This window comes from Saccopteryx bilineata, chromosome 9, assembly GCF_036850765.1.
Source record: "Saccopteryx bilineata isolate mSacBil1 chromosome 9, mSacBil1_pri_phased_curated, whole genome shotgun sequence".
Lineage (NCBI taxonomy): Eukaryota > Metazoa > Chordata > Mammalia > Chiroptera > Emballonuridae > Saccopteryx > Saccopteryx bilineata.
This window is the reverse complement of record NC_089498.1, coordinates 19,068,685-19,082,535: the sequence shown is the minus strand read 5'-3', so window position 1 is coordinate 19,082,535 and position 13,851 is coordinate 19,068,685. Positions and strand designations below refer to the sequence as shown.

The following is a 13,851-nucleotide window of genomic DNA, read 5'->3' as shown; positions in this document are numbered from 1 at the left end:
GTTTGTTGTTCCACTTTATTTTTTTTTATATATATATAAATTTTTTTTAATTCATTTTAGAGAGGAGAGAGAGAGAGAGAGAGAGAGAGAGAGGGAGAGGAGAGGAGAGGAGAGACAGAGTGAGAGAAGGGGGGAAGAGCTGGAAGCATCAACTCCCATATGTGCCTTGACCAGGCAAGTCCAGGGTTTCAAACCAGCGACCTCAGCATTTCCAGGTCGACGCTTTATCCACTGCGCCACCACAGGTCAGGCCTGTTGTTCCACTTTTTTATGCATTCATTGATTGTTTCTTGAATATGCCCTGACTGATTGGGGATCAAACCTGCAATCTTGGTGTATTAGGATGATGCTTTACCCAGCCAGGGCTCAAAGACTTTTTGAGAGGCAAGGATATGCCTTACTACTACATAATTTAGAACATTTTACTACCCAATCACCTATATATGGATTAAATGCAAAATTAGCAAGAATCCCAATAAAACAGAGACCTTCTATATGAGAAGACTGAGGGCAACCTATGGACACAGAACTGAAAGGAAGGGCTCTACTAATTGCTTCAGTTAGATTTGTGACTCTTCTGTTTGATGAATTGGGTCCCTGGTTAAGATTTAGTATGAAAAAAAGGAATTCGCAACACAAAAGGGTTGAAAAAGCGTCGGAAGCCACTCTGGAGAATGGTCCAAGTATATGTCCCAGGGCAGGCCTCCTTGTCCTGGAGGCTGTAGACCCGACTGTCCCAGGTGTGGCTCTTTTCGAAAGCCCTAACTGACTCACCTTCCTGGTTGTCAGGATACCCTGGTTGCTCTCAGGGTGGGTGGTGATGGTAAAATGGTCCCCATCGTCACCTTCTAAGATGCGGTAGGTGGCATGCCATGCCGGTGAGTTGGGGACGTCCAGATCAGTCACCGTCAGCCTCTGTACCTCAAGGCCCACTGCATTCTCAGGTACACGGGCCTCGTACTGTCAGTGTGGGAAGTACAGCACAGTCAAAACAGAGACTGCCACGGAGAGACTGTTCCATTCTTCTCTGGCCGTGAATCCTCCATTCCACTCTAAGGCAGCCTCATCCCTCTTACCTTTTCAGGGACCACCCCACTCACCAGGGTTTCAGGGCACACACAGATGCAGAATGTCCCCAGCGTCAGCCTCACGGCGGCTGGGACAGACCACAGCCATCTTGGGCCTGCTTTCCCTACACCCTGGGGCCTGATGCTCCAGGAATCTCACTGGTCTGGGTGCCCAAGCCCCACCATGTGTAACCACCTATTTAGCTGCCAACAACAAGGTATAAGGAAGGTTATAAAAAGGAATTGGTGCCTGACTGCTCAGGGGGACTGACCAGAACTTTTAGGGAAGTTGGCAAAACTGGGAAATCAACTGCTCAGAACAAATTTTAATCTGCCTCAAATACTGTTCAGCGGTCAGAGTTGTCTCAAGATAGAAGAGGGTTAGGTCATCTTGACTGGCACTGACTTCTGTCACTGAATTATACAACCATTCGCTGGGTGGGCAGGTATGGGTGTGAGGTAAATGAGTTTCTTATCACCAAAGGTTTTCATAATCAAGCACTTATTATATTCCAGGGTTTGTGTTACATTATTCCTACCTCACAGATTAGGAAATGGGGCACACAGAGGCGTTGGGTAATTTGCCTAAGGTCACACAGCTAGTCAGTGGTGGGACTGGAACTTGAAGCAATGGCTCTGGAGTTTCATTAGAAAGGAAGGAAGGGGCATTACCTTCAGAGGATCAAACATGGGAGCATTGTCATTGGCATCAAGGATTTCCACTATGGCCACCGCCGTGGTGGTAGAGCCATCCCCGTCCATGTCGGTAGCCTGGACAGTCAGTGTGTACTCAGGGACTTTCTGGGGAGGAGAGGCGAGTGGAAGGCCGCTGAGAGTACAGCCTTGGGAGCATGTGCAAGGGAGGGATATTTCTCCCTTCCACAGTGTTCTCTTGACCCCTCCACCCACTGCTCACCCACAGCCCAAAAGAACAGAAGCAAAGGGTGGAAGAGGAAGGAAACTGCCCATCCAAACAACATTCCTGGGCCTGTCGGGGGCTGAAGCCTGGGCAGAAGCAGAATGGGAGCTTGGAGCAAGGATTTGGTCAAATGTATTAATTAGGGAACAGGAGGCAACTCCAATATCCATGGAGCTAATTCTACTTTGTGGCACACAAGGGACAAATCTGGGCCATGTGCATGCTAAGTGAGCCGTTCCGAGAGGAAATGAGAAAACCTACAGAAAATATCAAACGGCTGCATTTTATAGCTGCCTCCTCAGTCTTAACAAGATTGTTTGGCAGCATGCCATTGGCCCAGGGGAGCTGAGGGACGCCAACATAGGAACATAGCAGCAGCCACTGCCAGCTGACTTGGGCCCCTACTGCTCTACCCTGGGCTTTGGGGGCAGGGACAGAGGCTTCTGCTCTTGAATGTCAGGCCCTAAGCTGGGCAAGCCTGGGTAGGCAGCACATTTTCTAAAGGCCACCCACCTCCCTGTCCAGGCCGCTGGAGACGACGCTGATGGTGCCGGTGCTCCGGTGAATGGTGAACATGAGGTCATGAGGGTCCTTTGGCTCTTGGCTATGAATGGAATAAGCAACCACCCCGTTGTAAGTGGTGACGGCATCGTCCTCATCTGTGGCTGTCACTTGCATCACAGAAGTGCCTGGAGGGGAGAAGGGACGAGTGAGCCCCCTTCCCTCCCAAGCTCCAATTCCAGCCTTGCCCATTTCTGAACTGTAAGAGACTCCATCCTGCTCAGTGCATTGGACCCACAATCCACTTTGTGACAGAGATTGCTAATTGCTGCCCATTTTCCATTCTCCCTTTCTTCTTTTCTCCCTTCTTTCTTAGAGACATAGTCCTCATAATCGTGTTAGGCTGGGCACCAGCTCACTTGGAACAAAGAGTATTTCCCATCTTTTCTTGCAACTAGCTATGCCCCTGACACTAAATTCTGACAAATGGGATATACAACTTTGGGGGTAGCGTTTTTCTGAGTACGGTGCTTATTGTTCCTACCCTTCCTCTCTCCCTACATAAAATGGCTGAAGCTCCAGCAGCCACCATGAGGTAATCTTGGGAACCATGCCAAAACAGCAGAGCAACAAGATAAGGAGTCTAGGTCTCCAACACCTGAAAAGACCATTCCAGCCTGAACTGACCACCTCACGGCTTCCTGAATATAAGAAAGAAAGAAAGAAAAAGCTTTCATCTTGTTTAAGGTACTCTTTTTCTTTTGGAATTTCTGTTATTGGCAGTCTAACCAATTCACACTTTTCTGTCGGTACTGCCCACAACTCGGAGAGGAAGAAGAGGACCCCTTCCCAGCAGCACTTGTCTTTGAGAGCATTAGTATGTACCTGTTTTCCTAGTTTCCTGCTGGCCCCTCCCACCCTCTTCTCCAGCCCTGGGGATTTATCTTCTGCACAGCATAAACCATGTTCCCAAACTGCCTGGCCTTTGCTGCTTTCCTGCAGTGCTCACTCGCTACAGAACCACATAAGGGACACGTGTTCTTTCTTTCTCTTTCTTCTTTCTTTTCTTTCCCTTCCCTCCCTCCCTCCCTCCCTCTTCTTCCTTTCCTTCTCTTTTTAAAGATTTTATTTATTGAGTTTACAGAGAGGGAAGAAGGGGTGGGGAACAAGAAGTATAAACTCATTGCTGCTTCACTTTAGTTGTTCGTTGGATGTTTGTCTTATGTGCCTTGACGGGGCAAGCCCAGGGTTTTGAACCTGCTACACCTCAGTCTTCCAGGTCGAGGCTCTATCCACTGTGCCACCACAGGCCAGGCTATGTGTGTTATTTCTAATCTTCACAATTCTTTAAGGTTGACACTACTGCCGTTTTCAGATGTGAGGATTGAGGTTCAGAGGTCAAGAACTTGCCAAGGTCACAGCAGGTAAAGAGCCAAAATCAAGATTCATATTTAGGTCTTTATAGCTCCGACCCTAGTGGTTCTGGAACCTGGCTGATCATCTGAGGCTTCTGCGAAATTCTCAAACATACAGATTCCAGAGCTCTACTCCAGAATCATTCTTACTCAGGGATGGAGGAAGGCATTCTGGATTTTTTTTTTTAATTGATTTTTAGAGAGAGAGGAGTGAGAGAGAAAGAGGGAGAGAGAAGGGGGGAGGAGCAGGAAGCATCAACTCCCATATGTGCCCTGACCAGGCAAGTGCAGGGTTTCGAACTGGCAACCTCAGTGTTCCAGGTCGATGCCTTATCCCACTGCGCCACCACAGGTCAGGCGGCATTCTGGATTTTTAAAGATCCCAGGTGACCCATTGCACTGCCAAGGTGTCAGGTGTGGAGGGTTCTTCCAGCCTAAAAGGGTCTGAAAGCCAGGCCTGGGCCCAGCAGATCTCTATAGCTGTCCCTTCCCGATCCTCTTACCAGGAACTACCCCCTCCAACACGCTCCCTCTGAAGATATCCTGGGTGAACTTGGGCTTGTGGTCATTCTGGTCTGTCACAATGATGGAGATGTTCATGGGCTCTTCCACTGAAGCACCATTCTCTGACACAGCATGGCCGAAGAGCTGTGGGGACACAGGTCTGGGGTCAGCCTGGCTTTGGGCTAGCCTTCCCACCAGGCCCTGGGGCCGTGCTTCTCACTGGATGCTAAGAGTGACTTGCCTCATACTTGGCAATCGTTTCCCGGTCCAGTGGCTTATTCAGTAACAACCAGCCTGTTTCCTTCTCTATAGTAAAGACACCTTCAGGGGGACTGTCTGCCCCAGGCCCTGTGATGCTGTAGAAAATCTTGGTGCCTCTGTCCTTACTAGATTTGAGCTGAAAACAAAAAAAATAAAATAAAATAAAATAAATAAAAATTTAAAAAGCAGCTGATAAACATGATCAACATCTCATGATTACTGCAAAGAACCCTCCATGGCAAGGGGTGGAGAGGAACTGCCTTATCAGAAACCGCTCGCATGACAGAGGATTTTCCCTGGAAGCCCAGTGCTCAGCACGAAGAATGACTCCCAGGGAAAGGGCACGTTCATACCTGATTCAGCTTCTGAGGGAAGGGGCCCTTGCCATTCTCAGAGACAGATATCGGTGGGACCACCCACTCTCTCTTGCGTCTTCGTAAGATACGTTTAGATGAGGAGCTCTTCAGGGCCTCCCTTTCCTGTAAAGAGAGAAAAACCCTCAACCTAGACATGCAAACAGCTGGAATACCCCTCACATCCTCTCACCTACAGGAGCAAAGGATGAGGAGAGAGACCTAGATGGGTCCATAGCAGAAGAAAACTTGGAATAATCTAGGCATTCACTTACAGAGGAGGACCAATTAAATATTCTACAGTACATCCAGTTAGAGATCACTATGAAGCTCTGAACACGCTCTCTATGTGCTGACACGGAGAGACTTTGTTATGCAGGGCTGAATGCAAAGAACAAGGTACAGATCAGCTTCATACAGTTAAGCATTTTATTCAACAAACACATAGTCCTTAATCTTAATGGATATCAGCTACTGTTTCATCTTTTGTGTAAAAAAGTAGGAAAATAAGACCATATTTTCTTATACATAAAGTCTGGGGGAATGCAGAAGAAACTAGTAATGGTGATTATCTGTGGGAAGTGGCTAGGCAGTGTACCTATATATATTTATATTTAAGTGCAAAAAGAAGGTGAATAGTACAGTAGCTTTTACATAAGAGGAGGTAAGAGAGTCTACTTTTTTTTTTTTTTTTTTTACAGAGACAGTGAGAGAGTCAGAGAGAGAGAGAGATAGGGACAGACAGACAGATACAGAGACAGATGAGAAGCATCAATCATCAGTTTTTCGTTGCAACACCTTAGTTGTTCATTGATTGCTTTCTCATATGTGCCTTGACCACGGGCCTTCAGCAGACCGAGTAACCCCTTGCTCGAGCCAGAGACCTTGGGTCCAAGCTGGTGAGCTTTGTTCAAACCAGATGAGCCCACGCTCAAGCTGGCGACCTCGGGGTCTCGAACCTGGGTCCTCCGCATCCCAGTCCGACGTTCTATACGCTGCGCCATAGGGTCAGGCAAAAGGGTCTACTTTTATGTCTGTATGTATAAAAAATATATAACACATAAAATTTAACTGAAGAGATAATAACATACATAAATAAATTTCGAAAGGAAAGAAACCAGTAGCAGTGGTAATCCGTGTCTTCTCTTGGAGGGGTGGAGAGGGCATTAGGTAGATGGGAGAGAACAAGGGGAGGTTATTGATTGTATAACTTTAAATAATTGTCTTAACCATGTACATATTAGCAATTCAAAAAATTAAGAGTCTGACCACTGGTGGCGCAGTATATAGAGCACTAACCTGGGACAATGAGGTCCCAGGTTCTACAAAACCATGCAGTCACCGGCTTGAGTATGGGCTCACTGGCTTGAGCGTGGGATCATTGACAAGATCCCATGGTTGCTAGTAAGGGAGGTGGGTAGAGAGAATCCAAGGGACAAGAGCATTCATTGGACCATTACTGACAAGGCAGCTCTCTGCCGCCCCTACCCGGCAGCTGCAAGCACTACACTGCTTCCTCTGAAAGGAATGGGTAGCTCACAATGGCAATCTGCGCATGCATGAAGAACAACTTTCTTCCATCCTGCAAAGTGAACATAGTGTTTTACCTGGACTGTTCTGTCATTCTGTACAGTGAAGTCATCATCAATGCTAAGTAGCGACAACTCTTGCCCAGGGCAGCCTAAGAAAACTTCTGTGGGAAAGGGAGAAAGAAAGTATTAGGAAGGAAGGGCTTCTGGAAGTTACCTCAGGGAAACAAGAACTGACAACAGCCCCTGACTGGATCAAGGACTGCTCCAGGCTACTGCCAAAGGAGACTAGGCTTATTTCCTCTGAGCAGCAGTGTGAACAAATAGGAGTTTCAGGTGGGGCTTCCAAGTTTAGTCTCTAAAGGAAGGACCACTCTGTGGTCAGTTGGTGGGCCAAACCCCTTTCTTTGTTCACGAGGCCAGAAAACCAAGATCATAGACGTTGAGTGACATTAGTTTCCATGGGCCTCATGAGATGTAGGGGTGACCCAAGGTCACAGCTGGAGGCAGAAGACTTTCAGTATTTCCAAAGCCACATGTCTATATACATGCAACGTGCATCCTGCTACACTACTACTCATACAAGTTACTCTGGACAACCTCTGTCATTTCAGCTTGTCACACTTCTGAATCCCTTCTGCTTGGCCACCTTTTAAACAAGCATTCTGAGCCAATAACTACCACTCATCAAGCCAGAAACTAAGCCCATTTTAGCCTTAAAATTACCCTAGTAAAGTAGGTGTCAGTCCCTTTTCAAAGATGGGAAAACTGAGGTTCAGAAGCCAGGTCAGCCTGACCCCAAAGCAGACACTGAAGAGTTCTCATAAGCAATCTTCTTACTCACCCTTCTTTGTGGTCAAACCATGAAATCAGGGAACCTGCCAAAGGCTACACGCTACACCTGGGCCCATCAGCACCATGCTCTGCCCCAGTGGGTCCCTTTATGCTGGCCAGATGCCAGCATGCTTCGTTTTACTAGGCTGTAACACCAAGACCGCGGGGACAGTGCTGTGCATGGAACTGTCAGGGTGGAGTCTTCCAACTGTCCTTTTTGAAAAATTATCCTTCAATCTCATGATGATGATAATGTTCTTTAAAAAATCATTCCTTAGTATACGAAAGGATAACAGCTGCCAGACCAGGTGGGGGCGCAGTGGATAGAGCGTCAGGCTGGGACGCAGAGGACCCAGGTTCGAGACCCCAAGGTCGCCAGCTTGAGCACAGGCTCATCTGGTTTGAGCAAGGCTTCCCAACTTGAGTCCAAGGTCGCTGGCTTGAGCAAGAGGTCACGCAGTCTGCTGTAGCCCCCTGGCCAAGGCACATATGAGAAAGCAATAAATGAACAACTAAGGTGCCACAACAAAGACTTGATGTTTCTCATTTCTCTCCCTTCCTGTCTGTCTGTCCCTATATGTCCCTCTCTCTGACTTTGTCTCTGTCACACATACACACAAAAGAAAGGATAACAGCCTGATTGGTGGTGGCGTAGTGGATAGAGCATTGACCTGAGATGCTGAGGTCCCAGCTTTGAAATTCCAAGGATGCAGGCTTGAGCGCATCAGGTTAACCAGCTTGAGTGTAGGATCATCAGCATGATTTCATGGTCACTGGCTTAAGCCATGGGTCACTGGCTCAGCTTGAGCCACCCCCCTGCACATATGAGAAGCAATCAATGGTCATCTAAGGTGCCGCAACAGTGAGTTGATGCTTCTCGTCTCTCTCCTTTCCTGTTTGTCTATTCCTGTCTGTGTCGCCCACCCCTCTCTTTCTGTCTTGCTAAAAAAATAAATAAATAAAAAATAAATAAAATAAAATCCCTGGCCGGTTGGCTCAGTGGTAGAGCGTCGGCCTGGCGTGCAGAAGTCCCGGGTTCGATTCCCGGCCAGGGCACACAGGAGAAGCGCCCATCTGCTTCTCCACCCCTCCCCCTCTCCTTCCTCTCTCTCTCTCTCTTCCCCTCCCGCAGCCAAGGCTCCATTGGAGCAAAGATGGCCTGGGCGCTGGGGATGGCTCCTTGGCCTCTGCCCCAGGCGCTAGAGTGGCTCTGGTCGCAACAGAGCGACATCCCGGAGGGGCAGAGCATCACCCCCTGGTGGGCAGAGCGTCACCCCCTGGTGGGCATGCTGGGTGGATCCCGGTCGGGCGCATGTGGGAGTCTGTCTGACTGTCTCTCCCTGTTTCCAGCTTCAGAAAAATACAAAAAAAAAATAAAATAAATAAATAAATAAATAAAATAAAAATTGACCAAAAAACATGTATTATAATGTTAATAGTAGCACTATTTATAATAGTTAAAAACTGGGAACAGCCCAGCCTGACCAGGCGGTGGAGCAGTGGACAGAGCATTGGAATGGAACATGGAGGACCCAGGTTTGAAACCCCAAGGTTGCCAACTTGAGTGAGGGGTTGCTGGCTTGAGCCTAAAGGTCACTGGCTTGAAGTCCAAGGTCACTGGCTTGAGCCCAAGGTCGCTGGTTTGAGCAACGGGTTACTCTCTCTGCTGTAGCCCCCGGTCAAGGCACATATGAAAAAGCAAACACTGAACAACTAAGGAGCTGCAATGAAGAATCAATGCTTCCCATCTCTCTCCCTTCCTGTCTGTTTGTCCCTATCTATCCCTCTTCTCTGACTTTCTATCTCTGTCAAAAACAAAAACAAAAAACTGGGAACAGCCCAAATGTCCATCAAGGTAGGCTGAAGAGAAACATCATGGTATAGTCACATAATGAAAGAAATCAGCTACAAGGACATTTGACAACATGGATGGATCTTACAAACGTATGGCTGCCTAGTACATAGAAGCCAGATTCAACAAAGGATAAAAGCATGATTCCATTGATGTGAAGTCCACAAAAAGGCAAAACTAGCCTAGGTGAAGAAAGTTAACGCATTGGCTATAATGTGGGGAGGGGTTAGTGAATGGAAGTGGGTAAAGGGGGACTTAAAAGCATTCAGAGCTGCCTTCCACTCACTCCCTAGAGCTCACAAGTTCAGGCACAGAGGGAGGATCCTTTGTGGGAAGGCTGGAATGTACCCACAAGAAAGAGAAGATTGCTTAGAAACCAGCCCTGCCTCCTTGACAACACTCCCACTGAGGAGTTATGGTTGTGACATGCCGGGCCAGTGGGAAGAAAGGAAAGAGGGATCCAGGCCTGATTTGGCTCTAGAAGGTCCCAGGGGCACAGGTCCCTAGGGAGACCCTGTCCCTACCTCCAACACATAGCTCTGTAGTCTCATCTGGAAAATCTTGCTTTGCATTAGGGCTAAAAGGACCAGCAATGATGTGTGGCAAAGGTTAAATCATCTTAACATAGGGCAAGAGTTAAATAATCTATGAGGTACTAACTCCAAGGATTATTAACCCAGCTATGCAAAATGATATTTATAGTAGTCTGAAAATTATCTAGGGAAGGTTTTATGCTATGAAGTAAAACAAAGTAAACAGAATGTAGAACTGCACAGATACTATATGTAATTAGGCACAGATAAAAAGACTGCCCTGGCCAGTTGGCTCCGTGGTAGAGCGTCGGCCTGGCATGCAGGAGGCCCGGGTTCGATTCCCGGCCAAGGAACACAGGAGAAGCCCCCATCTGCTTCTCCACCCCTCGCCCTCTCCCTCCTCTCTGTCTCTCTCTTCCCCTCCCACAGCCAAGGCTCCATTGGAGCAAAGTTGGTCCGGGCACTGAGGATGGCTCCATGGCCTCTGCCTCAGGCGCTAGAATGGCTCTGGTTGCAACAGAGCAACGCCCCAGATGGGCAGAGCATCGCCCCCTGGTGGGCATGCCGGGTGGATCCCGGTTGGGCGCATGCGGGAGTCTGTCTGACTGCCTCCCCATTTCCAGCTTCAGAAAAATACAAAAAAAAAAAAAAAAAAAGACTGGAAGGTGGCAGTCCACCTTCCTAATGATTAAGGTTATCAGAAATTTACTTCCTTCTTTTTTTTTAATGTTCATGTTTTCTCTCAACATGAATCTCAGGTGATTAAGTCAAAATGAGGTCATTAGGGTGGGCCCTAATCCAGTATGATTAGTGTTCTTATAAGAGGAGGAAATTTGGACACTGGCAGTTACAGAGGGAAGACTGTGTAAAGACACAGGGGGAAAAAAAAAGCCGTTTACAATCTAAAGAGACAGGCCTCAAGGGAAACCAATCCTGCTGACACTGTCATCTTGGACTTCTGGCTTCCAGATTGTGAATAAATATTTGGTTTTTGTTTAAGCCCCTCATTCCTTGCTACATTATGACAACCCTAGCAAACTAATATAACCCGCGTATTTACTCTTCATAAAGCACTCTATGAAGTTGATTTTAATGCCCATTTTCTACACTGAGAAACTGAGAAGTCAAACAAATTAAACACTATAGTTACACAGCTGGAAGGGCTAGAAGTGGTACCCAGACTGTCCACAGCCTGAGTAGTTTCCTTCCTTCCTTCCTTCCTTCCTTCCTTCCTTCCTTCCTTCCTTCCTTCCTTCCTTCCTTCCTTCCTCCCTCCCTCCCTCCCTCCCTCCCTCCCTCCCTCTCTCCTTCCCTTCCCTTTCCTTCCCTTTCTTTTTTTTTTTTTTACAGAGACAGAGAGAGTCAGAGAGAGGGATAGATAAGGACAGACAGGAACGGAGACAGATGAGAAGCATCAATCATCAGTTTTTCGTTGCAACACCTTAGTTATTCACTGATTGCTTTCTCATATGTGCCTTGACCGCGGGCCTTCAGCAGATGGAGTAACCCCTTGTTCAAGCCCACGACCTTGGGTCCAAGCTGGTGAGCTTTTGCTCAAACCAGATGAACCCATGCTCAAACTGGAGACCTCGGAGTCTCAAACCTGGGTCTTTCCACATCCCAGTCCGACGCTCTATCCACTGCGCCATCGCCTGGTCACGCCTGAGTAATTCTCTTAACTGCAATGGTTAGATCATCTTTCTTACATATCCCAGAGTTTTATTTATTGATTTTAGAGAGAGAGAGGAAGAGGGTAGGATGAGGGGGGAAGAGAGAGAGAAAAATACTGACTTCTGGTTCCACCCATTCATGCAATTCATTGGTTGATTCCTGTATGTGCCCTGATCAGGGATCGAACTGCAACAGTGGTGTATAGGATGTTGCTCCAATCAACTGAGTTACCTGGCTAGGGCCAAGCATTTGTTTTAATTATTCCTCCCCATCTCCCCTTACCTGTTATCCTCTCTCTAGCTATTGAAATAGCAGAAACTGATTTTTAGCTGCACCGTGAGGCACTGTGATATTTGAAGAAAAGCACAAGACTTGGGGATAATAATAGTACCTCTCTTACAGGGTTGTTGTAAGGATTAAATGAGAACAAATGTAAACTTATTAGAATGCACTATGGCAGGGTCTGCTATTAATGTAATAGCAGAGATCTAATTCTTTTTTTTTCTTCTTTTAAATCAATGTTTAAAAGAGGGGAAAGGAGAGAGAGAAAATAAAGTATCGACTTACTTGTGCATTGATTGCTTCTCTTATATGCCTTTACCGGGGATCGAACCAGCCACCTAGGTCAGGCCAGCAACCCTGAGTTCAAGCCAGTAATCTCGAGCTTGTGCCAGTAACCTTGGAGTCAAGCCAGCAAACTCAGGCTTGTGTTGGTAACTCTGAGCTGGAACAGGTGACCTGCAGTTTTGAACCAGTTACCTTGGAGTTCTGGGTCAACACTCTATCCACTGTGCAACCATTGGTCAGGCAGGAACGAGACATTTTACTGTATACTCTTCTGAATTCTGTTTTTTAAAAGATTTTATTTATTGACTTTACAGACAGAGGAGAGGGGGATGGCAAGAAGTATCAACTCATAGTTGCTTCACTTTAGTTATCCATTGCTTGCTTTGTTATATGTTCCTTTTTTTTTTCTTTTTTGTATTTTTCTGAAGTTGGAAACGGGAAGGCAGCCAGACAGACTCCCACATGCGCCCGACCGGGATCCACTCAGCATGCCCACCAGGGGGTGATGCTCTGTTGCAACCAGAGACATTCTAGCGCCTGGGGCAGAGGCCATAGAGCCATCCTCAGCGCCCGGGCCAACTTTGCTCCAATGGAGCCTTGGCTGCGGGAGGGGAAGAGAGAGACAGAGAGGAAGGAGAGGGGGAGGGGTGGAGAAGCAGATGGGTGCTTCTCCTGTGTGCCCTGGCCGGGAATTGAACCTGGGACTCCTGCACGCCAGGCCAACACTCTACCACTGAGCCAACTGGCCAGGGCCTTGAACCAGCAACCTCAGCATTCCAGGTTGATGCTCTATCCACTGCGCCACCACTGGCCAGGCCTCTTCTGAATTTTGAACCACTCACGTAACAATCACTTTTTCCATTCTTTTTTTTTTTTTTTTTTGACAGAGACACAGTCAGAAGGAGAGGGACAGATAGGAACAGACAGACAGGAAGGGAGAGAGATGAGAAGCATCAATTCTTCATTGCAGCACCTTAGTTGTTCAGTGATTGCATTCTCTTATGTGCCTTGACTGGGGGGTTACAGCAGACCAAATGACCCCTTGCTCAAGCCAGCAACCTTGGGCTCAAGTCAGTGATCTTTGGGCTCAAGCTGGATGAGCCCACACTCAAGCCCATGACCCCAGGGTTTTGAACCTGGGTCCTCCACGTCCCAGTCTGACACTCTATCCACTGCACCACCGCCTGGTCAACCTCACTTTTTTCGTTCTTAAAACAGCCTTCTTCTTAAGGCAAGGTCTTTAGCTAGCAGAGGGCTGGCCAGAAAAGTCTCTCAGCAATTTCCCTTAATGAAAGACTCTCAGTGAGCTCTCCAATCCTCCCCTACAGGTTACCTAGCAGGAGGCTAGTGGATTGACTCCCTTATCACTCAGAAGGCTTAACCCCCCCCAAGTCTAAAAGCTTCCAGGGACCCAGAAACCCTCTTCCTGCTATCTATAAAATCCGCCCTCCAGGAATGTGAACACACTTCACTACAGGTTGCCAGCACATTTCCATTATTCTACAGTTCCAAATATTTGTAGCAAAGTCTCCGGGCTGTCCATCTATTCTCAGAGGGGACAGTGCCAACGATCAAGAAGCCATCAGTGATGTACTCCAAGGGAACATGCCTCCCACTCAGGCTGCACACTCCAGTGGCACCAGAGGGCCTAACTCTATCAGCACTAACCCACATTCAGCTGGACGGCGAATACAACGAGGGGGTACATGTCAGGCAGGCAGGAACAAGCTTCAAAAGCCTGAGACACCCAGCTAAGTGTTTTCCTATTTAGATCATCAAAAAATAACCTGTAAGGTGGGTATTACCCACCCGCCCCACCCCCCTTCTGACAACTCTGGAAATAGA

The 13,851-nt window shown here is 47.5% G+C and overlaps 1 protein-coding gene across 2 annotated transcripts in view; it reads right to left on the bottom strand.

The window, feature by feature from the left end:
* Positions 1 to 13,851, bottom strand: part of CDH3 (cadherin 3) — a 76,867-nt gene that overhangs the window by 15,483 nt on the left and 47,533 nt on the right. For both annotated transcript variants that reach the window (XM_066242331.1, XM_066242330.1), the window contains exons 3-9: positions 6,628 to 6,713; positions 5,021 to 5,146; positions 4,648 to 4,803; positions 4,406 to 4,550; positions 2,500 to 2,675; positions 1,740 to 1,868; positions 775 to 960 (exon numbers count right to left, since the gene is read on the bottom strand). In XM_066242331.1, the coding sequence (XP_066098428.1) occupies positions 775 to 960; positions 1,740 to 1,868; positions 2,500 to 2,675; positions 4,406 to 4,550; positions 4,648 to 4,803; positions 5,021 to 5,146; positions 6,628 to 6,713 (1,004 nt within the window). The remainder of the gene's footprint in view (positions 1 to 774; positions 961 to 1,739; positions 1,869 to 2,499; positions 2,676 to 4,405; positions 4,551 to 4,647; positions 4,804 to 5,020; positions 5,147 to 6,627; positions 6,714 to 13,851) is intronic.